This window comes from Typopeltis vanoorti, chromosome 15 (genome assembly GCF_054136105.1).
Source record: "Typopeltis vanoorti isolate ZY-2024b chromosome 15, IOZ_Tvanoo_1.0, whole genome shotgun sequence".
Classification (NCBI taxonomy): domain Eukaryota; kingdom Metazoa; phylum Arthropoda; class Arachnida; order Uropygi; family Thelyphonidae; genus Typopeltis; species Typopeltis vanoorti.
Genome location: NC_143563.1, coordinates 46986797 through 47010321, shown reverse-complemented (window position 1 = coordinate 47010321; position 23525 = coordinate 46986797). Strand labels below are relative to the sequence as shown.

General features: G+C 34.6%; 1 protein-coding gene across 1 annotated transcript in view; it reads right to left on the bottom strand.

The window, feature by feature from the left end:
• The window catches only part of Prp6 (pre-mRNA processing factor 6), a 251296-nt gene that overhangs the window by 85090 nt on the left and 142681 nt on the right, over window positions 1-23525 (bottom strand). Inside the window, exons 14-15 of the mRNA XM_090405026.1 lie at window positions 18530-18644; window positions 4086-4264 (exon numbers count right to left, since the gene is read on the bottom strand). Of these exons, the coding sequence (XP_090261152.1) occupies window positions 4086-4264; window positions 18530-18644 (294 nt within the window). The remainder of the gene's footprint in view (window positions 1-4085; window positions 4265-18529; window positions 18645-23525) is intronic.

Genomic DNA, 23525 nt, shown 5'->3' with positions numbered 1-23525 from the left:
ACAAGTTTCAACATGAAGGAGAAGTGGAAAAGAGTCCTGATGTAACACTTCAACAGGGGAGTTCCATGAATTAGTGGAAACAACACAGATATCTTCGGGTTTTGACCTACCTCGGAAAACTTGGTCTACCCTTAACCGAATCCACACCAATTATTATTATTATTGAGGGAGGCCACATACCACACACACCAGCTATCATACTTATTCTTGAATTCATTCACACTGCTTGCACTCACAACACCAATGGTAATCCAATCCACACACACACACACACACACACACACACACACACACACACACACACACACACACACACACACACACACACACACACACCACTCTCTGAGAGAAAAATCTAGCCCTCACACCCTTTTTGGCAGTTCATTCTCAGCTTCCAAGGATGCTCTCTCGTCCTTTCCCCACCCTCCATAAATTAAAAAATTCCATCAATTGGATTCCGGATTGACCCTTTCAAAAGTTTGTAAGTCTCAATCATCTCACCCCTCTTTCTCCTGTTTGCTAGTGTCTGCAGTCTACAAATTCTCAATCTGTCTTCATAATCAGTATTCCACAATCCTGATATCATTTTTAACATTCTCCTTTGTACTCTCTCCAATATATCAGAATCACAATGGAAACCAGACCTGCGCACAATAGTCCAAGTGAGGTCTTATCAAGGCCTTGTAAAGAGGCAAAATAACATCCTTATCTTTACATGTGAACGTTCATTTCAGCATTGCAATTATCTTTTGAGTTGTATTTTGCAATCTTTGCCACATGGCCCCTAAACTTCAACTTGCTATCTATTAACACTCCAAGATCCCTAGCCTCATCAGTTTCTTCTAGCCTAATCCCATCAATATAATATGACATGGATATCTAATCTTGCTGAAGTGAAAGACTTTACATTTACTAACATTGAAATGACACCCATTTTCCCATGCCCACAATTCCAGCCTAATCAAATCATTCTGCAAAGACTGCATATCAGGCAGCATTCCTGACCCTACCTATCTTTGCATCATCAGCAAATAACTGTATGTCGCTTGTCAAATCCTTCATTAATGTATAGATTGAATAACAGTGGACCAAGCACTGATCCTTGTGGTACCACTTGTTACCTTGCAGACTCAGATCCCCCATATACCACTTTTGGATATTTATCAGTCAGCCAGATAAAATTGCATGTGTACAGCACATCAACATTTCACAAACTGTGCTATATGTTCTGACACAGCCGTTCTGATTTTGACAAAAGGACTTTTTTGTCAAAATCAAAATCCTCTTATCCATGCTAATATTGTATAACCCAAACCCATTTTCTCCAATTTATGCAACAGTCTGCCATGCTGTATTCTGTCAAAAGCCTTAGCAAAATTCAAAGGTATCATAGTGTATCCATTCCCCTTGTCTAGTTCAATAGTAACATTGTCATAGAATGTGTGCAAGTTGCTAAAACATGGCAGATGTGCAGACCACCTCTACAAATGGGGCAGATTGCCTCACCCGGGTGCGACTGTGGATCACCCCGCCAGACAATTAATCATATTACAGTAGAATGTGCCAAACGTGCATCCCTGTTGGACTTCATCCATGCTACACCAAGTGCAGTTGAGTGGATAATCACTCTAGACATACAGTTGTAGCCTATTCTTGAGTGTCTCTTTTATGGCTGTATTATGTCTTATTATGTTCATATGTATTAAGGATTAATGTGATGTAACCTTTCACGTATGAGCCATATGCTAAATAAATAAATTAAATTAAATAAATAAAATAAATAAATTGCAGAGAGTGAATGGTTTGTGGTGTGTGAGTGGAAATGGAGAGAGAATGTTTTTTTAGAAATGTTTCATAAGTGAATGCAAGAAATGCAAGTCATGTTGGGAGCAGAATGAAGTGACTGATATTAAGAATATAAGGTGGGATTGTGAAAGTGTTATGGAGAATGTAATGGAAGTAGTGAATGATAGCACATGAAATACGAATGAGAGTTTGAAGGAAGTGGATGAAAGTAATAATGTGGATAACGAGATGCCAGAGAAAGAGACTAGCTTACACAGACTCCTTCACAGGACAAACCGTGAGCATGAGCAACTGGAGAAATGATTAGCATGTGTTACAGCAGGAGGAGGGAAGAAAAAAAGATAGAGTGAATGGGAAAAGCATGGAAGTGTGAGAAACTGGGAGAAAAGAGAAAATATTGTATGGAGATTCGATGATAAGTGGCATACTTAATGAGAAAGTGATGAGCATGTTTCCCAGGTGCGAGGATAAAGGATGTTAGTGAAGCTGTAAGTCTGCAGAAGAAAGAAATGAATGAGTTAATTGTTTTGGCAGGCACAAATGATTTGAACAGTAAGAAATATGCAATCAGAGAGGATATGAAAGAGTTGTTAGAAGAAGCAAAAATGAAGAGTAAGAAAGTAAAGACTATGAGTCTGCTGTCTTGGTATGATAAGACAGCATTGAGAACAGAGACCATGATTGCCAATGAGAAGATTGTGAAGAAGAAATGGTGAGCAGTTTATAGATAGATGCATTAAGTGAATTTGATGGTCAGAAGGACTATGTGCCTGATGGGCTGCACGTGAATGGTTTTGGAGTTAGATACTTAGAGAAAGTGTTGTTTAGTGATTGTTTGGAAGTACAAAACCAGGAAAACTAGAGATATTAGAAGAGGAGGGGGAAAGCAATGAAGCATGTGTCTAACCATCCCTGGGACAAATGAGTGCAGGAATGACTGTGAGGAAATAGTCACCCCTGGGATAGATGAGTATGAGTGCAGGAATGATTGTGAAGAGCTGAGTACATTTTCATGGGTTTCGAATCTGAATGGGTAGGTAAGACACTATGTAAGGGTAACCATGGGTCCAATGGGATATTGAAATGCATGTACATGAATGCCTAAAGTATCAGAAATAAAGGGCAGGAGTTTTGGGCATTGGTTAGCTTGGCCAAAAATTATTGCCATCAGTGAGCCCTGGTTGTAGAGAATAATGTAGCTACAAGGATAGAACATAATGGATACTGTATTTTCAGAGAAGATAAAGAGAATAGGGTAGATCGAGGGGTATTATTAATGATAGCTGAAGAATTCAACCAACAAAAATAGAGGTTAAAGAAGATTGTAGATCTGAAGGAAATGTTTCATTCAAATGTATTCTTACACAAAGCTGTCTTGTGTAAGATTGATACCAATAGAACAAAATACATCATGGGTTGCTGCTATAGACCTGGGAGTCCAGAAGAAGCTGTGGATCACATGCATCAGCAAATTAGCACAATAAATGCAGGCTAAGCAATTATCGTGGGAGGCTTCAACTATGAGGATATAGATTAGAGAAAGAGCACATGGCAAAATGGAATTCATACAGTTATCAAGGGATAATTACCTGAAACTGCAGATGATGGAGGAAACCAGGGGTTTGAGTGTTTAATCTGGTAATGGCATCAGAAGATTTATCTAAAATAACAGTAGCAACTCTACCTCTGATGGGGGAAAGTGACCAAGCAGTTTTGTCTCGGGAGACTGCTCAACATGTAGAAGTTTCAGTTGAAAGGGTTATATGGAATTACAAAGCTGGCAATTATGATAAACTTAGGAGTTAACCTGGAGCAGAACCATGATATAAGAAGTTATATGAAATGATTGTCATTAGTACATGGGAAGCATTTGGGGATTGTTTAAGCGAGGCAGTATCAGACTGCACACCCAGGGTCAGTAAGATAAAACTGAGTAGGGATTAAGTGGATGAGTAGCAATATAATGCAGGAGCTGCAAAAAAAGAAAGAATTGTAGAAGGAATATAAACAAAAAAATGATCAGCATGCTCTTGGGCAATATAAAGCACAAGCAAGAAGGGTGACAAGTATGGTAAGGAAGGCTATAATTGATTTTGAAAGAAAATTAGCTAAGCAGGCCAAAGTAAATTGAAAATTTTTTTGCTACTTAGCATTTAATTAAATGCAATCATTTAATAGACATGCAAAGGACAGGGCATTGGTGTGTGTATGAGAGAGAGAGTGCATAGAAAAACATAAAAAAAAGGTTAAAATAATTAAGATCACATTATGATACTTACTGCTTCTGCATCTTCCATCCAAGTATGTTTACGATCTTCATCCTCCACACCTATACCAATAACAGTTTTAATAATAGCTTGACACGTGAGCACTGAACCAGATTTCTCACATTCTATAGCATCCTTCAACCACTGCTCTCGATTAATTTCAACTCCATTAGCATGTAATGATGTGATAGCTAATGAAAGGAGTGGAAATTAAGAGACATCAAATTAATACTTATTATGGTAATCATGTACATCAATATCAATAAATGTTAACAGAGAAGTTAATTATATTATTCATTTTAAGTTTTTTATATATTTTTCATATAAACAGATAATGCAGGATTTTTAGATGCATTTTGCAAAATGCATAAGCATTTATTTAGATTTTGTTTTGACCATAAGTTATTCCTGTAATCTGGCCACATAAATTATGTTGAAAACCATCTCAGGTCTTCAACATTCCAATTAGCAATAACTGTGCTTTGACTGGACAGAATTCATTGAAATTTGGTATTTAGAATGCAAACTAGAATATGTCCTTTAATTCAGTTTTGGCTTCAGTCTGATTATTTTTATCAGTGAAGTCTAACAAAACGATTTCAACTGACAGTAATAATTCTATTCTGGCTGGAGTAATTTCAATTTTGATTCCCCCATTAGGCCATTTGCAGTAGCAAAATTAGGAAAAGCAAAATTGTATGTGTACAGCACATCAACATTTCACAACTGTGCTATATGTTCTGACACAGCTGTTCTTATTTTGACAAAAGGACTTTTTTTTTTACTTTAGAAATGGTGGAAATGAAATGGGGACAGCCTGGTTGGCTAAGTGGTTAGCGTATCCGCTCTCCAGCCAAGAAGCTGTGGATTCAAATCCCACCAGGAGTATGGATGTTTGTGAAGAGCCTCTGTAGCTCAGTCAGTATAGGTGAAGCCCTTTGGTTGGAAAGACCTGGGTTCAATTCCCGTCCAATGACGTGAGGAACCTTTATCTGGTCTCTTCGACGAAAGCTGAGTTAGCCAGTCTCATACGAAGGTAGAGTTTTTTTTTAACCTGGAAACTTGAGTCTTTCATCCCCAGAACAGGTAAACTGACCTGTGAACATATGCATCTATAGACACAGGATACACCAGAAGGCATATGGCTAACCACCTTATCCTCAAATGCAGTTGCGGTTAAAAGAATAAAAAATCCTCAACACCATAAGGTAAAAAAAGGAAAGTAAATATGTATACTACTACATTGTAATATAGCAATTTTCAGTTTCAGGCCAATAAAACATTTATTATTTATTTATTTTTTGCTACAGATAAACATGAGTTCTTAGACACATGTTTGTGAGTTGATTTATTCATCCCCTGTCCTCATAAGATATAGTTGAATTTGTTAATGCATAATTCATTCAAAAATAATTATTTCTAAAAACGTTTATTGTAAAAATACATAATTAGAAAGACTTTTTTTTTTTTTTTTTGTACATTTGTTTGTAGCAGACCAGCTCATTATTAATACCAGTGCAGACAGAAAACCAAACGCTGGGTTTTTCTGTTCTGATCCTGAATCCAAATTATTAAACAGCATTCTATTCAACACAATCTTTATTTAGAAATAACTACAGCCTGGATAGAGCTTGTATAATCCCAATTTTTTTGTTTATATTTTAAAACTGCAGAAAATGTTAGAATAATTGATGCTATAAATGCAACCAGATGAAGGCAAGCAATTTGCTGTTTTCAAAATGCTTAATCATGTCCACTTGAGTATCTACTGAAATCTTTTTTTTAGCACTTACACAATCACTATGTTCATGTGTTTTCCATATTTCAAGAATATTAAAAAGTAGAACTTTTTTAATATAGAATTTAGAATTTTTTAATATAAAATTTAGAATGTAAACTAGAATATGTCCTTTAATTCAGTTTTGGTTTCAGTCTGATTATTTTTATCAGCGAAGTCTAACAAAACGATTTCACCTGACAGTAATAATTTTGTTCTGGCTGGAGTAATTTCAATTTTGATTCCTCATTAGGCCATTTGTAGTAGCAAAATAAGGAAAAACGAAATTGCATGTGTACAGCACATCAACATTTCACAAACTGTGCTATATGTTCTGACACAGCTGTTCTGATTTTGACAAAAGGACTTTTTTTTTATTTTAGAAATGGTGGAAATGGGGACAGTCTGGTTGGCTGTTCCTCCCAATACTCCTCTATGGAAGTGAATGCTGGAATCTCAAAAAGGCTGAAGAGAAAAAATTATTAGTTACTGAAATGGGTTGACTAAGAAGTTTATTTGGAGTATCTCTGCTAGATCGAATAAGAAACAAAGACATAAGGAAACGACTAAAATAAGAAATAACAATAATAAACAAAATCCAAGAAAGAAGACTGTGATGGTTTGGCCATGTGACCAGAATGGGAACAGAAAGACTACCATCTAAAGTCCTGAATACAACGATGGAAGGTAAAAGATCCAAAGGACAGCCCAGAATTAGATGGATAGACAAAATAAAAGAGGACCTGAAAACCAAATCACAACAAGTGACACCAAACTGGACAGAATTGTTCAGACTCTCCCGGGACAGACAGAAGTGGAAAGAGTTCATTCGGCCTCATCATCATCATCCACATACATGATGGAAGAGAGAAGATGAAGAAGAAAAAGTAGAACTGTATAAATAAACATGCACAACATTAACATGTGGAATATATTCAGTGACTTAGAATGTTTTGGAACAGAAAGAGACAGGAATCATTGAAATGAATATTTTCTGTTGTGCATAGTAAAATATCTATGAACTTCCTGCATCATAAAATGTTTACAAGTGCAGGGGTTCTGTGTTTCATTAAATAAATTGGGAGCTGCAATTTGTCAGTCAATATAATGCTCATAAAGACAAATTTTTTATTTCTTAAAAGTTCATAAGTAGAGGTTTGCCTATACTTGGATCCTTTTTAAAAAATGGCAGAGTAATTTGAAATGACAACAGTAATTTTTCTCCAGCTTCACAGAATTTAATGAAATTTAGTATTTAGGGCCAGCCTAGTATATCAGCATATCTGCTCTCCAGCCAAATGGCTGAGGGTTCGAATCCCACCATGGGCATGGATGCTTGTTGTAATTGTTGTAGTTGGTGGATTGAATGGTGGAGACAGAGATGTAGAGGAGGTGCCCTCCCTCGATGAGTCTTTGGACTCCCTGGAGGTGTCATGTAATAATAATAATAATAATTAAAATTTGTCATTTCAATTAATTGTTTTAATAAGGCAGAATTATGCAAAGCAAATATGCCAAACTCAGCTCTAAAAAAGTTCAACTGTTGCAATAATGAATTCATAAATTCTATGACAAATCTTCATTATTCAAAGAACTGCATGAAATTGTTATGCAAAAAGCAGACCAAGAGTTATGTTAAATGTTGTAGAATGGTTTATGGAACATAAACATTTTGTTTTGTTACAAACAACCTGAATACAACCAAAACTTTGGGAGACTTGAGAAATTTTAAGAGATCTTAAATACCAAAGTTCATTTAATTCTATCAAGTCTGTGATAATTATTGCTGTCAGTTCCAACTGTTATGCCAAAAAAAAAAAAAAAAAAATATATATATATATGATTAAAATGAAATTTTATTAAATTCCATATTTAGAAATGGTTTTAATTCACAACATAAAACAATAATAAGAAAATAATATATTTATAATTATTTATTTTCTTGCTCAATTACTTAGTTGCTGATATTTCTGGTTTCAGGGTGCTTAAGGGTCAAAGCTATATAACTAAGAGGAGACCTCCACATAGCCTTCAAAGGAATGTAGAGAACCAACCAGGACTTCTGACCTAATGTCTAATCCTCACCTTCTTCTGGTGTACCCTGTTAGGTATCTACCTGGATACTGAACGGACGAGAAGGAGCTGGAAATTTGGAATTTAGCGAACCAAATTGTATTCTTATTGGCTTAAATCAAAATTTCAAATGATGGTACAACATGACAGAATTTCATGCCAGCTGAGGCGTCGCAAGGCCCCCGTTGTTTTCGGCAGGGAACCAGAGCAAACAGCAAAAAGTCAGCTACTGGAACAAATCCTAAAACTTACCAAAACTCAACATCACCAGAGTTAAAGATCGGTACTATCAACATAAGAAGCTTGAATGGCAAAGAAATGGAGCTAGCTGAGGAATTAGATAAGTACCAGATCAACATAATAGGGGTGACCGAAACAACAAAGACAAAAACTGGTGAGATCTTTCTGAGCAATAAATATAAAATGTTACATTCAGGTAATGATAATCAAGGAAAAGAAAGGGTAGCCATAGTATTCAACACTAAATACGAGGCTAATCTTCTTGAATGACGAACAGGACAATGAGACTTATTTTGTGCCTATGGTCCCACAGAAGGTTTTGCTAATATAGAAGTGGAGGAATGTTTTGAGGCTTTAGAGAAACCAACTGACGCAATGAAAAGGAAAAGTTGGGGATCTAAATAGCAGAGTAGGAAATGATTGTCAGGCATACAAAAACATTTTGGGAAAAGAGCAAAGCTAATAATAATGGAAATACCTGTTGGATTTCTGCTCAGGACATGGACTAGTTATTACTAACACAATGTTCCAACATAATTCCAACTCTGTTTTTTGCTTCTGCTTTTATTTGGTTCCAGTTTTTATTAATATTTGTTGTTTCTTTCAGCATTGTTCTTTTCCATGTTGCTCTTGTCCTTCCTCGTCTTCTTTTACCGTGTGGGTTTCAACTTAGAGTCTGTTTTACTATTATTTTATCTTCTTTCCTCAACACATGCCCCAACTATCTCCATTTCTTTTCACGTATTATCTGTTTGCAACATGGATTTCTGGTTTGTTCTCTGCCATAGGTCTTCATTTTGATATTTGTTTTGGCCAATATATTCCCAGTATCATTCTTAAACACTTGTTTAGGAAGACCCGGGCACTGTTAACTATCTTTTTGTATAACATCCAAGTTTCTTATCCATACATTAGTATTGCCTTTACATTTGAGTTAAATATTCATATTTTAGTTTTTATAGACAAATTCTTGCTTTTCCAAATATTTCTAAGTTGGTTGAAAGTTGAATAAGCCAGCAGTTTCCTTCTATTTATATCTTCAGTAGTTTCTCCTTTTATTGATACTATTGAACCAAGGTATATGAATTGTTCTACTTCTTTAACCCTTTTACTGCTGACTTTATATTCTATTGATTGTCCCATGTGCTGAATTAATTATGCAAAAAATTTATAAATAAAATCAATTAAAATGCTTACTGAAATGCTTACTTACAGTTTGGACAGCATCATACGTTCTTGATATACACTTGTTCACTCACAAAAATGGCAACAGTAGTGTTTTATAAAATTTGCATACTAAAGGGATGTCCACTTGATTATGCAAATTACACACATTAATTTATGTAGAATCACCAGGATCTTCATCTGAAGATCCTGGTGATTCTATTCACAATTCATTTAACCTGGACAATTCTTCTCCCAACTCATTTGTTGTTAACGATTCATCAATTTGATCATCAATAAGATAACACAGATAATAATATTAATAATAATTAGTAGTAGTATTATTATTCGTGACACCTACAAGGAGTCTGAAGACTCATCATGGGAGGACACCTACTGTACAACTCTCAGTCTCCACCCGAACCACTACTACCAATCATCCACATTAACGGCATCTACTGCCCTCCACCACAACTAGTATATTTTGTATGGAAATATACTAGTTGTGGTGTAATTGCATGTGTTCTGAAGGGGCAATTTGTCTGTATGTGGGCTGTAAAACCATGCTACTTCCAAATGAGATTGGCTAACTCACCTTCAATTATCTAAATATTCCTCCCGTCACGACGAGAATCGAACATAGGCCTTTTCCAAAAGGGCTCAATGTACCGTCGTTCTTCCAATTGCACTACGGATGTGCTTAATATGATAAGTTGCACCAGTTCAAATTTTTCTCTTTAGATGTCATACAAGGACAGAAACACATCATCATCAAATTCCTGATTTGATGTTGATGTTTCTGTCCTTGATGTTTCAGTTCTACATGAAAAATTTACATCATTATCGACTTCCTATATAACAATTTTCCTCCAAATCAGTCTGTTACTTGCCAAGACTATAACATTATCAGATCTTATATTTCTATCGTCTAAGGCACTATGTACAGTATCAATCCACCTATATCTTGGACTTCCTCTGGGTCGTTTTCCTGCCAACCTGGAAGAGAACAAATGTACTGCTAATCTTTCCTCGCCCGTTCTGTTTTAAGTGACCATACCACCTGAGATTAGCTCTGCTAATCTCAGATAGCATGGTCATATTGGCATAATGGCAATATCATATTAAAAATGAGGATATTAGCATTGATGCTATCTGTTCATGCTTCTAATCATTCTCAGGACTCTCATATCTGTGGTCTCTAACCTCTGGTCAAGTGCTTTACTTCTGACCCAGCTTGCAGATCAATAAGTTAAAATTGGTTTGAACACTGTCTTGTATACAGCTAATTTAGTATTCCAAATAATTTCTCTCTTGTTCCATATGAATTTATTCAATTGACTTCTTACCATACCAGCTTTGTTCACTCTGTTGTCTATTTCCATATTTAATTTACCATCTTCACTAAAAATCGTGCCTAAGTAGTTGAAATGTTTTACTTGTTCCACAGGTTCTCCATTCACAACGCAGTTGACATTTTCAACGATTCTGCCTATTTTCATTGTCTTTCTATTGCTGATCTTCATACCCATATCTATTACAACAGTTATTCAATTTAGTCAGGGAATCTTGCAGACTTGTAGCAGATTTATTTAGAAGTATAACATCGTCTGCATAAAGCAAAGAGCTGACATTAACATCTCCAATTTTGATATCATGTTTAATACCACTTTCCTTCATAATGTGATCCATATAGATAATGAATAACAGAGGGGATAATGTACATCCTTGTCTCACACCAGATTTAACATTAAACCATCCTGTACTTCCTTCAATTCTAACTGCTGACTTACTACTCAAATAAAGACTAAGTATTGCTTGATATAATGCCCCATTGATGCCATATAACTGTAGTATATTGAATATCTTCTCTCTTGGCACCTTGTCATATGCCTTTTCCAGATCGACAAAACTAAAGAATAGATCTTTGTTATATTCCCATGCTTTCTCGACTATTTGTCGTAAAGTGAAGAGCTGATCCTGATAGCCTCTATTTGCCTAAAAATCCAGCTTGTTCTTCAGCAAGCTTTACTTCCACAATTCTTCTCAAGTATACTGGCATAAATCTTACCAGGAACACTCAGTAGGGAAATACCTCTGTAATTCTCACATTCAGTTTTATTTCCCTTTTTATATATCGGTATTATGAGAGCTCTACTCCAATCATCAGGAATTTGCCCCTCTGTCCAGGCCTTCTGAACTACGCAGTGCAGCAACTGTGAGACTTTTATACCCCCATACTTCAGCATTTCTGGTCAAATATCATCTACTCCTGCAGCCTTTCCACATTTCAAGCCTTTGATGGCTTTTTCTACTTCAAGTATGGATATGAATTCCTGACTGTATGCCTGTTGAGTGTTATTTACCACTGCTTGTTTCATTTAGCAATTTTTCGAAGTAATTACTCCATAGTTCAAGGATATCTTTTTCTCCCGTTTTCATGTCACCTTTATCATCTCTAACTCCTTTTACAGCACTCTTTCCTCCATTTCTAAGCTTCTTCAACAACCTCCAGAATATTTTGCCACTTTCTTGATATTCATTTTCTATGTTCTTGCCAAAGTCCTCCTATGACTTTTGTTTAGCTAGTTTTACAAAGTGTTTAGCTTTCTTACTTAAGAGCACAAGCTGATTTATTTGCCAGGAACTTTTGATATGCTTTCTTCTTTTCATTCACCGCCTCTTTAACTTCCTGTGTCCACCATGGAGTTCTGATTTTTCTATCCTTACACACAACCTTACCACATGCCTCTCTGGCTGAATCAATCAGGGTTTTCTTCAAGGCTTGCCACCGAATCTCCAAGATTTGCTTCCTGTTCTCAAACTCTTTCATTTTTTCATCAACAATCTTTGTGTATTTTAGTCTACAGTTCACATCTGAGAGCTGCTCAACTTTTATTCACTTTAAAACTTTCTTATATGTTATTCTTTTCAATATGAAATTCAATCTTATCCTGCTCAAGACTAAATAGTGATCACTTCCAATTTCAAATCCTCTGTACACTCTGGTGTCCTGCACAAGGGAGAAAACATCACTATCAATAACATAATCAATGAGATTTTTCTTATTCCTTACCTCATCTCTCCATGTGAATTTGTGCACATTTTTATGTTGGAACATGGTGTTAATAATAACCAGTCCATGTCCTGAGCAGAAATCCAACAGGTATTTGCCCTTATTGTTAGCTTTACCTCTTTTCTCCAAATTTTCCCCAAATATTTTTGTATGTCTGACAATCATTTCGTACTCTGCTATGAAGATTCCCAACAAGGACGAACTATTCCTTTTTCATTGTGTCAGTTGCTTTTTCTAAAGACTCAAAAAATTCCTCCACTTCTACCTTAGTAGAACCTTCTGTGGGACCATAAGCACAAATAAGTCTCATTGTCTAGTTCCCCATTCTCATATTTGCCCACATCACTCTACTTGAGACTGCCTGCCATTCAAGAAGATTAGCCTCGTATTTAGTGTTGAATACTATGGTTACCCCTTCTTTTCCTTGATCGTCATTGCCTGAATATAACATTTTTCATTTATTGCTCAGAAAGATCTCGCCAGTTTTTGTCTTTTTTGATTCAGTCACCCCTACTATGTCGATCTGGTACTTATCTAATTCTCCAGCTAGCTCCATTTCTTTGCCATTCAGGCTTCTTATGTTGATAGTACCGATCTTTAACTCTGGAGATGTTGAGTTGGAGTATATTTTCAGATTTGTTCCAGTAGCCGACTTTTTGCTGTTTGCTCTGGTTATCTGGCGAAAACAACGGGGGCCTTGTTTAACCGGGCAATGCCCCAGCTGGCATGAAATTTTATCATGTTGTACCATCATTTTGTATTTTGGTTTAAGCAAATAAGAATACAATTTGGTTGGCTAAATCCTAAATTGCCAACCCATCCTCATTCGCTCAGTATTCTGGTAGATACCCAACACGGTGCACCACAAGAAGGTGAGGATTGGACATTAGGTCAGAAGCCCTGGTCGGTTCTCTGTATTCCTTTAAAGGCTATGTGGAGGTCTCCTCTCAGTTATACAGCTCTAACCCTTAAGCACCCGGACAGAAACGCAAGTCAAATAAACTTCAATTGGTTGGCAATAGCTGGAGGAACCTTCCCACGAAGTTGGAATATCTTATGACGATTCTTCCATACTAAAAAATTGCCTGAATATGGGAGGGCTGCCAACTGTTCAAATAGAGTTAACTCGATCGTAGCAAGGTCTCCATTTTTTTTCCGCGCTCGAGTTAACTCGACCATAGCAGTTGAAGGTTTAAGCGGTATTTCTTCTATTGTTATTTGTTTATTTTGCTTTGCATTTATTTTCATCAACATTGTTTTATTTTTATTTATCCTAAGACCAATGGTTTTTGGCTGTTTCTACAAGTGTTGTCGTTTTTTTGTTCTATATGTTGGTGCTTCTATGAAAGTAAGCAGATATCATCTGTAAAATCAAGATTCTGGAGTTGGTGTTGAAGTAACCATTGTAATCCTGTATTTCCATGAGAAACTTTTCTCATCACCCAGTCTACAACAATTAAAAACATAGTAGGGGAGAGTATACCACCTTGCCTTACTCTTGTCTTTGTTTTAAATGGTTCTGAGAAGGTATTTCCATGTATTACTTTAATTTCAAAATCTTCATACTTTTTTTAAATTATTCTTATTATTTTTTCTGGGAGTCCATAATTTCTAAGTAATTTCCATAGATAAGATCTGTTTATACTGTAGAAAGCTTGTTCAAAATCAATAAAATTTAAATATCAGCTTGCCTGCCATTCTAATGATTGTGCTATGATAATTCGTAAAGTAGCAATGTGGTCGATGCATGATCTATTGGCTCTAAATCCTACTGTTCTGGTCTTAGTTGTTTTTCTATTTCTATTTTGATTCTTTCTAGTATTTTACTTATAACACTCAGCAATATTTATAAAATTATACCTCTCCAATTTTTGAATTCAGATAGGTTCCCTTTTTTTGGGTAATTTAACCAATAATCCAGCATTCCATTCCTTAGGCCACTCTTCTTTCTGCCATATATCATTTAGTAAAGGATATAATATCTCTGCTATAAGTTTTGGATTTGCTTTTAGTATATCGGCAGGTATGTTGTCTGCTCCTGGTGCTTTACCTGTTTTGATCTGAGTTATTCTTTTGTAATTTCTGTTTTTGTTCTTTAGTTCAAATTTATATCTAATGATGCATTTTGTTCATTTAATTCTAGGCTCTGGTCACCATCAGTCATTTCTTGAAATTTCTCTAAGAAGAATTCCACCCATCTATTTATCTGTTCTTTCATTTAATAATAGTTTTCCTTCTTTATTGTATATAAGAACTATCCATTGTTTCTTTTTCTACTTAATTTCCTTGTAATATCATACATACAACTTTCTAGTATCATTTATATATGCAGCATTCTCTGCCTCTTGTGCTAGAGTCTCTATGTATTTTCTTTTATCATTTCTTGCACTTCTTTTTATTTCTTTGTTAATTGCTCTATATCTTTCTGCTTGTTCTTGTTCAACATTTTCACCAATCTGTAACAGTTTCTTTTTTATTCTCTCTCTCTCTCTCTCTCCTCTATTTTTAATTTGGTGTTTTCTGATATCCATTCCTTGTCTGTATTAGTTTGAAATCCCAATATCTTTTCTGATGTGCTATTAGTATGTCTTTAATCTTAGTCCATTTTCCCTCTGTTATCTCCTCCTCTTTTTTTGAGTTTATCCCATTTATCCTGCAGAGGTGTTATAAATTTATTTCTAATCTCTTTGTTTTTGAGTTTTTCAATTCTAAACCTCTCCCTATTGTGCACTGTTTATTTTTAAATATTTTTACTTTCATGGTAACTTTTAGGAGAAAGTGATCTGAATATGCCTCAGCTCCTCTTTTAACTCTGACATCCAGGAGTGATTTCCTCCAATTTTGTGATATAAGTACATGGTCTATTTGGTTCTTTGTCTTTCTATCTGGTGCTATCCATGTCCACTTATGTATTTTTTTATGTTGGAAGAGATTCCCTCCTATTACAAGCTGACTGAACATACAAAAGTCTATAAGTAACTCTCCATTTTCATTTATTTCTCCTTCTGCATACTTTCCCATAACAGTTTTTTCTTTATTAGTATTATCATTTCCAAATTTAGCATTAAAGTCTCCAATTATAAGATGCATATCTTTTTTATTTGTTGTAGCATGTTATAAAAATTATCCTTTTTCTTCCTAGATCACATCATTTGTTGGTGCATATATAGCAGCTATTGTGATGTTCTATTTGCCGGTTTTAAATATAGTGTTTAGTAGTATTCTTTCGGATATTGGGTTCCACTCCATTAGTGCACCGTGAGTTTTCTTTGTCATCATTAGTGCAACTCCCTTTGTGTAATCATTCATATTTTGGTTCCCAGAGTAGATTAAGAAGTGACCAGAGTTTAATTTGATTTTTCCAGTTCCTATCCATCTCGTTTCGCTTAATCCCATTATTTCTAGTCTGTATTTTTCTAGAACTCTCGAGACTTGGTATGCCTTCCCAGTTTCGAACATAGTTCTAACATTCCAATATCCCAGTGTAAGTTTGTCTTTTGGTAAGGTGTCTATTACTTTCTTCTGCACCTCTGCTTCTTTTTTTTCTTTTCTGAAACTGGGTTGCTAGCCTTGTGCTCGACCCTCCCCATTTATCCAGACTTGGGACTGACATGTCAAGTTTTCACTAAGCATGGCTGGGTTGGATGATGTTATACTTCTAAATAAATCCACTACAAGTCTGCAAGATTCCCTGACTAAATTGAATAACTGTTGTAATAGATATGGTATGAAAGTCAGCATTAAAAAGACAAAGACAATGAAAATAGGAAGAAACATTGAAAATATCAACTGCATCGTGAATGGAAAACTTATAGAACAAGAAAAACATTTCAGCTACTTAGGCATGATTTTTAGTGAAGATGGTAAATTAAATATGAAAATAGACAACAGAATCAACAAAGCTGGTATGGTAGGAAGTCAACTGAATAAATTCATATGGAATAACAGAGAAATAAGCCTAAACACTAAATTAGTTGTATATCTCAGGTGGTATGGTTAAGCAGAGGAAAGATTAGCAAAACAAGTGTTCTCTGCTAGGTTGGTTGGAAAAAGACCAAGATATAGGTGGATTGATACAGCAAAAAGTGCCTTAGAGGACAGAAATACAAGACCTGATAATATTGGAGTCTTGATATTTAACAGACTGATTTGGAGCAAAATTGTAAATAGGAAGTTAGTAATGATGTAAATTCTTCATGTAGTACTATCATATCCTGTACACCCCTAGAGGGTATATATCAGGAATTTGATGATGATGGATAAGGCAAAATTATGCAAAGCAAATATGTCAAAAGTAGCTCTCAAAAGTTCAACTGTTGCAATAATGAATTCATAATGTCTATGACAAAGCTTCATTATTCAAAGAACTGCATGGAATAGTTATAGTTGCTCAAAAAGAAGATCAATAGATATGTTAAATGTTATAGAATGGTTTATGGAACATAAACATTTTGTTTTGCTACAAACAACCTGAATACAACCAAAACTTCGGGTGACTTGAGAAATTTTAAGAGATCTTAAATACCAAAGTTCATTTAATTCTATCAAGCCTATGATAATTATTGCTGTCAGTTCCAACTGTTTTGCCAAAAAAAAAAAAAAAAAAAAAAAAAAATATATATATATATATATATATATATATATATATGATTGAAATGAAATTTTATTAAATTCCATATAGCCAGGGAAAAATTACCACTATACATAATTTAAAAATAGTTTTAATTCACAACATAAAACAATAATAAGAAAATAATATATTTATTATTTATTTTCTTGCTCAGTTACTTAGTTGCTGATATTTCTGGTTTCTATACCCAGCATTTTCAGAGCACGAACAATTTTTCACAGTATGCAAACAGAAAGAATCAGTTAATAATGGAAACAATTTAAAACTGTTATAAAAACTCAACATGAACTGCTAACACATAAGCCTTTCTACTAATAATTTTGAAACATTTTATTTTGTTCCTGTTAGAATGAAACAAAAATTGAGATAGCTCACCAAATAAGGATTCCAAATACTGAATTTAAATAAAAATCTATCCAGCCAAAGCCAGAGTATGGATGGATAGACAAAACTGTTTTAACATATGGTTATGCATTTTTAGAAATGTACCTAATAACTTTCATAAAATGATGGAATATACAGATGTTATACTATATAAATATGTTATATAGTATAATGTTATACTATAGAATTATATATATATCATTATACTATAGAGTGTTGTAGTATATATATTGAATTAACTGAATATACTATTAAAAAAAAAGAAGAAAAAAAGCAATAACTTTTTTTTAGACAAGCAATGTCATTCTTCCAGTGCAGCAAAAGCAAGCTAAGAGGGACAGGTAAAAGATTCCTTATTTCAGCACAGCATGTGGATTATGTTCAAAGCATGTCTGCAAGAATTCGTTATTCATTTATCTGTAACTATCAAGTTAGTAAAATGATCATTGCATACAATATACCACATGCCCATTGAATTTAATCTTCAACAATCTTGTCTGACAAAAATCAAAACCAACAAAAGTTCTGTCAAATTTTTCAAAGTTTTTTTTTTTTTTGGAAAATATTCCATATCTCCCACATCTGTGATTTGTTATTTAATGAAGCAGAGCATATCCCCCCCCCCCCAAAAAAGTTCAGCTGAGAGAGACCGAGACTTTTTACTTTTGTGGATTGCAATTCAATTAGACATAAGGTCTCACAGCTTTAGCAAATAAAGCTATGAGCTTAAGAGCCATGCAATTAATTGACCGTATATCTTCCAATTGCATGTGTTCTTCTGGTCAGATTACCTGTTCTGCAGGATGGAAATCTGTCACCTCCATATAACAGGGACTAACTCATCTTTCGTTGAAAAATTTAAAGGCTACTTATTGTTTCTAATCAGAACTTGTTTTTTTGGAGTGAAAAACAGTTTTCCCTCTAGGAAAACCCTACAACTAATTCATCACGCCACAAATTACAGTCAATGATGTGATCAACCAACCAATATAATTTCCTTTTTCCACCACCATTTTTTTCTGACAAATATTTTGAAATGGTTCAATTTTTTTGAAATTTACATTCCACATCAATATAAAAATTTTTTTTTTTTTTAAGATACATAAAATTTTTACCTCTGTCAACAATTTTTTCTACCATATGTGTACTACCATGAGCCTCCTCCAATTTGGCAGCTGTAGTCCAAATCTGTCTGTCTGTAGGGATGTTTTCTCGAGCCTTATTTAGCACCTTCAAGAGCAATACAGAAAAGTGTCATATATAGAAATATTATCAATATTGTCATACAAAAAATATTAATGCATCCTAATCAGCCAAACAGAATGAACTATAGGATCGGGGGGGGGGGGGTAAAGAGAAATGCATTACATGCACACGTATATTTATCAATCGTTAGGCCACTTCCCCATTCCACTGAATATTTCATGAAAACATCAACACTTTTGTGTTGTCTTAAAAATTAGTATCATGTTTTAAGAGAACATATTTTGTGCATTCAAACATTTCTTGTTGGGTAATGTTTTGTTTTTTCTTTCTTTAAAAGTTACATGGTGATCAGTACTCATAATTAAGAACAAAAGAATTACTTTAATTTCCCAACATTTCAACCTCCATATTAAGGTCATCTGGAGTATACATATATACACAGGCCCGCTATATCACAATTCAAACAGTATTGCAAAGTGACACAATTTAACTAGCATCGCAATCATTATGGTAAGCTGAAGATATGTGTTTCTTTTTGATTAATCAGCCAGCATTTTTAAAAAGATGCAGAGACAGTAATCTTATTCCTCACTGAATCAAGATAAAAAGGAAATTCACCTCAGCAAAAATACTAAAGATTTATAACTACAGTAAAACCCCTTTTTTACACTTTTTAAGGGGACTGATGAAAAAAAGTGTAAATAGCAGGAAATGTAAAAAAATCATTAAAAAAGGCTAAAAGATGACTTACTGCTAATATGTGAGTCTACATACTAGATTACAAAATTTAATAACTGAAAATAAATGAATTTACAATTACTTACATTTATCTATTTTAAAAAATCTTTAATTGTTGATTGTTTTTTCTTTTTCTGCACTCTTATAAGTTCCACCTGCTTCTCCACAGTGTATAAGGCATTAAATGCCCCATCGTCTCCTGATGCACTTGCAATATACCACCTCAAAACAGAGATAGCTTCCATTACTTCTTTACTAGTAGGGACAGTAGGTTCTTGATCACAGTCTTCTTCAACCACTTCTTCCTCTTCTTCACCAAGGTGGTTGGAAAGGATGTCCTCTACACTTGGTACCATTGATGTGATCACACCAGATCAACATCAACATAGTCTTGAAATGAGGAAGCCTCATCCATCACATACCAGTTGTTGGACTCTGGCATATCTTCTTCTTCCTCCTGTAGTTGTTCCTCCTCTTCCACAAACGTAACTCCTGCCTTCCGGAAACAGTTGGATATGGTTTCGGGAGTAACACGCATGCTTTGGCCACATAATGCATGGCATCAAGGAATGATATGGTCATTTGTTTTGGGTCCATACCATTATCATGCATAAACACAGCTTTTTTTAACAAGCATTTTTCTATATTTCCATTTAAATGCATGGCTGATGCCCAGATCTAATGGCTGAAGCTCACTTGTAGAATTAGGGGGAAAAAACACTAATCTAATGTTTCTGAGCTGCAGATTATCAGAGTGTGCAGGACATTTGTCTAGCAGTAGTAGTATCTTGCAGTGATTTGTCCCTATTTTAGCATCCAGAACATGCATGGTCGATGTAAAGATGCTGCTGGTCATCCATGCTGTGCTGTTGGCATTATACTTAGTAGGCAGATTTTTCACATTCTTAAAACTCCTTGGCTTTTTAAATTTACCAATTACCAGTGGAGGTAATTTTTCTGATCCATCAGCATTGACTATGAGCAAAACCGTTACCCTCTGCTTGCTGAGTTTTCCACCGTGACACTTTTCTCCTTTAAAACACATTTTACTTGGCAGAATGTTATAAAAGAGCCCAGTTTCATCAACATTGAAAATATTTTTTGGTTCGTAGTCCTGAATAATAGTCTTTAGTTAATGTTTCCACTGGTTTACAGTTTCCCCTGCAACACTATTACTTTCTCCGCACACATGATTATACACAATATTGTGACGAGTCTTGAAACGATCAATCTATCCATTTGATGCAGTAAAACCATTAATCCCCACCCTCGCAGCAAATTCAAGGGTTTTCGCTGAGGTATAGTACCATTGACTGGAATACCCGACGCTATCATAGAAACAAACCACTCCACCGCAAGTTTATCCAATTCATCGTATATCGATGTCCAGATATATTTTCGTTTTTTTGACATAGCTCCAGATTGCTTTGCATTGAGTTCAATGCTTGACCTGTTTTTTACTATCATGTTCAAAGTGGACATGGAGAGACCAAGATCTTTTACTAATTGAACACGTGTTCCGGCATGCCAATCTACATGTCGCACAGAATTGCCATCTTTTCTTCTACCGAAATACATTTTCTGTCCTTTTTCTCCATGTTACTAACTTGGATCATCCACCACCGCAACTTGCAAGCAACTATCACACGCTAAATTACTTACCAGAAATTCACAATATCAATTCGTACTGTGATTGAAAAATCACGGTATCGCTCATCACTACTGCAAGCCACAGTGATGGTGGAAACAAAACTACAGCCGAAAGCAACACCACCTGAGAACAGAAATGCGCAGATTTCTGCAGAAATCTATTCGAAAGTCGGTATTGCCATCCGAAAAAAAAAAAAAAAAAAAACCCACAAATCACGGGAAATAACCTCCACATCAAGTTGTTAATGGTGGGAAAACAATATATAGTGAGAATAGGCCTTAAGATGGGACCAACGGAAAATGACGTAAATGGCAGGAAAACATAAATTGTGGGAACGTAAAAACGGGGTTTTACTGTATATGAAGAAAGCAATGCTTAGGGAGCAGATTTGAACTAATCAAAAAACTCAGCACTTGCTCAAAACCAGGTTCTAAATTCAAAACAGGAATTTATCAGTTATTTAAATCTGGATATCTGAGATGTCCTTGAGAGTCCAGGATGTCCAGATATCCTGGAAACAAACAAATTAATTAAAACTAATAGCTAAATTTCTTAGATTGAAACAGTCAACAGACAAATTTAAGCAATTTAATATAAATTAAAGATGCCAAGAAATTATATTCTTGGTTTCATTCTTTATCCAAGTGTAAGCAAACAAAGTCTGCATGTGAAGTAACTTCATGACTGGGCTACTTGTATATAGAGGCTAATGACTTCACATCAACTGCCTTAGGTTTCGACTGAGGTCTCATCAGTGGGAGTCAGACCTAGTAGTGATACCAAGGTTGAAGTAATGCAGAAGTCATATTTCCATATACAAGTAGTCAAAAGGTGTCACACCTTATTACTAGAATACTGTGGATTAGAGATATTGGAATTACAACCAAAGCAAAGGCTCTGAGATATGTTAAAATTAAAACAGCAAAAAATGAGCTTGGTTATACTAAAAAGATAAATTAAAGATGAAACCAAGAATATAATTTTTTGGCATCTTTAATTTATAGTATAATCAAATGAAAAAACTTTCAACATTAAGCAATTTAAATTTCTCATTATTGAATGACTTTGAGAACAGCCAATCACAAGCAAGTAATAACATAAGTAACCAACCACAAATATGGGATGACAGTAACAATCAATGAAAAGTAAGTGATACCAGGAGCAACCAAAAACCCTCGTTAAACAGTCACGTGAGTAGCTTTTAAGTCATGCTCTGAACAATGATAAATTCTCACTATACTTAATAAAGGCCTAAACTTTGCTGTGGTACCTAGGACAATTAACAGATTGGATAACAATCCTGATAAAAATACAATTAGAAACTTATAACATTTTAAATAATACTAAAGCAATAATAACTAGCAACTTCACCAAAACTGAATTAGCAGCTATGAAATCTTTAAAAGCAAATCAGGATATCATAATTACTATAATCAATAAAGGGAATGCTACTGTTATTTTAAACCAAACAACTTGCTTTCAACAAAATGAATCAATTAATCTCTGATAACAATATCTATCAACTTGTGAAATATAATCCAACTAATCGAATTTAAAAATAAACAGCAAAATTACTTAAATCAGTCACTTCTTGGCCCTCAGACATGGTTAAAACACTACTTCCGCACTACGCTTTAATCCTTTAAGGATTAAAGGTCTGCCAAATTTTAATAACCCAAATTATCACTTAGTCAAGAAACTAGCATCGACACTCAAGAAGGTCATCCTCCCCCATATAAAAAACACACAACAATGTAAACAAAATTAAAAACATCACACTTGATAAAAGTGATTTATTAGTTCAGTTTGACATATCTGCCTTTATCACAAATGTCCCAATCAATGACACAATTCTTTCAAAGAACAAATTTCAGCCTAATATCATAGTCCTCTTTGCTCACACGTTATGTTCTGGTTATTTCATATGGCAATATACTTTTATACCTGCAAAAAGAGGATACAGCTACAAGCTTATCATTATCCCCCTCCCTTTTGCAAATTCTATGTGGATGTTTTTGATCAATGTGCTCTAGATTCGTGTACTTAAAAATCCAAAATCTGGCATAATAAATAAATACACTAAAAAAAAAGGCTTTAGAGATTTGCAGAAATTAAACATTATCACCAATACTTTTCTAAAAAAAATGGCTACAGCAAAAATACTATCAACAAAATTCTTCACAAGACTACATCTAATAATAATAAAAAATAAACTAGATTACACTAAAATTGTGGTCATTAAATGAATATCTGATAAACAGAATACTACACAAATGTAACCTTAATGACACCTCACCTTGATGCCTCATTCTGAGCATGGTAGTAGTTTCCATGATTTTGTCAAGAGTAATGTTTTGGATTTGTTAAAGCATAAACAATTTGATTCTTTGAATTTTAACATCAGAAAATTTTTTAATGTATTTTATAAATCATGTTATGATAACATGCTCTGAAATAACTGAGTAACACACACACATCAGAAAAAAAATTTAAAGATTAAGATTTTGTGTGCTCAA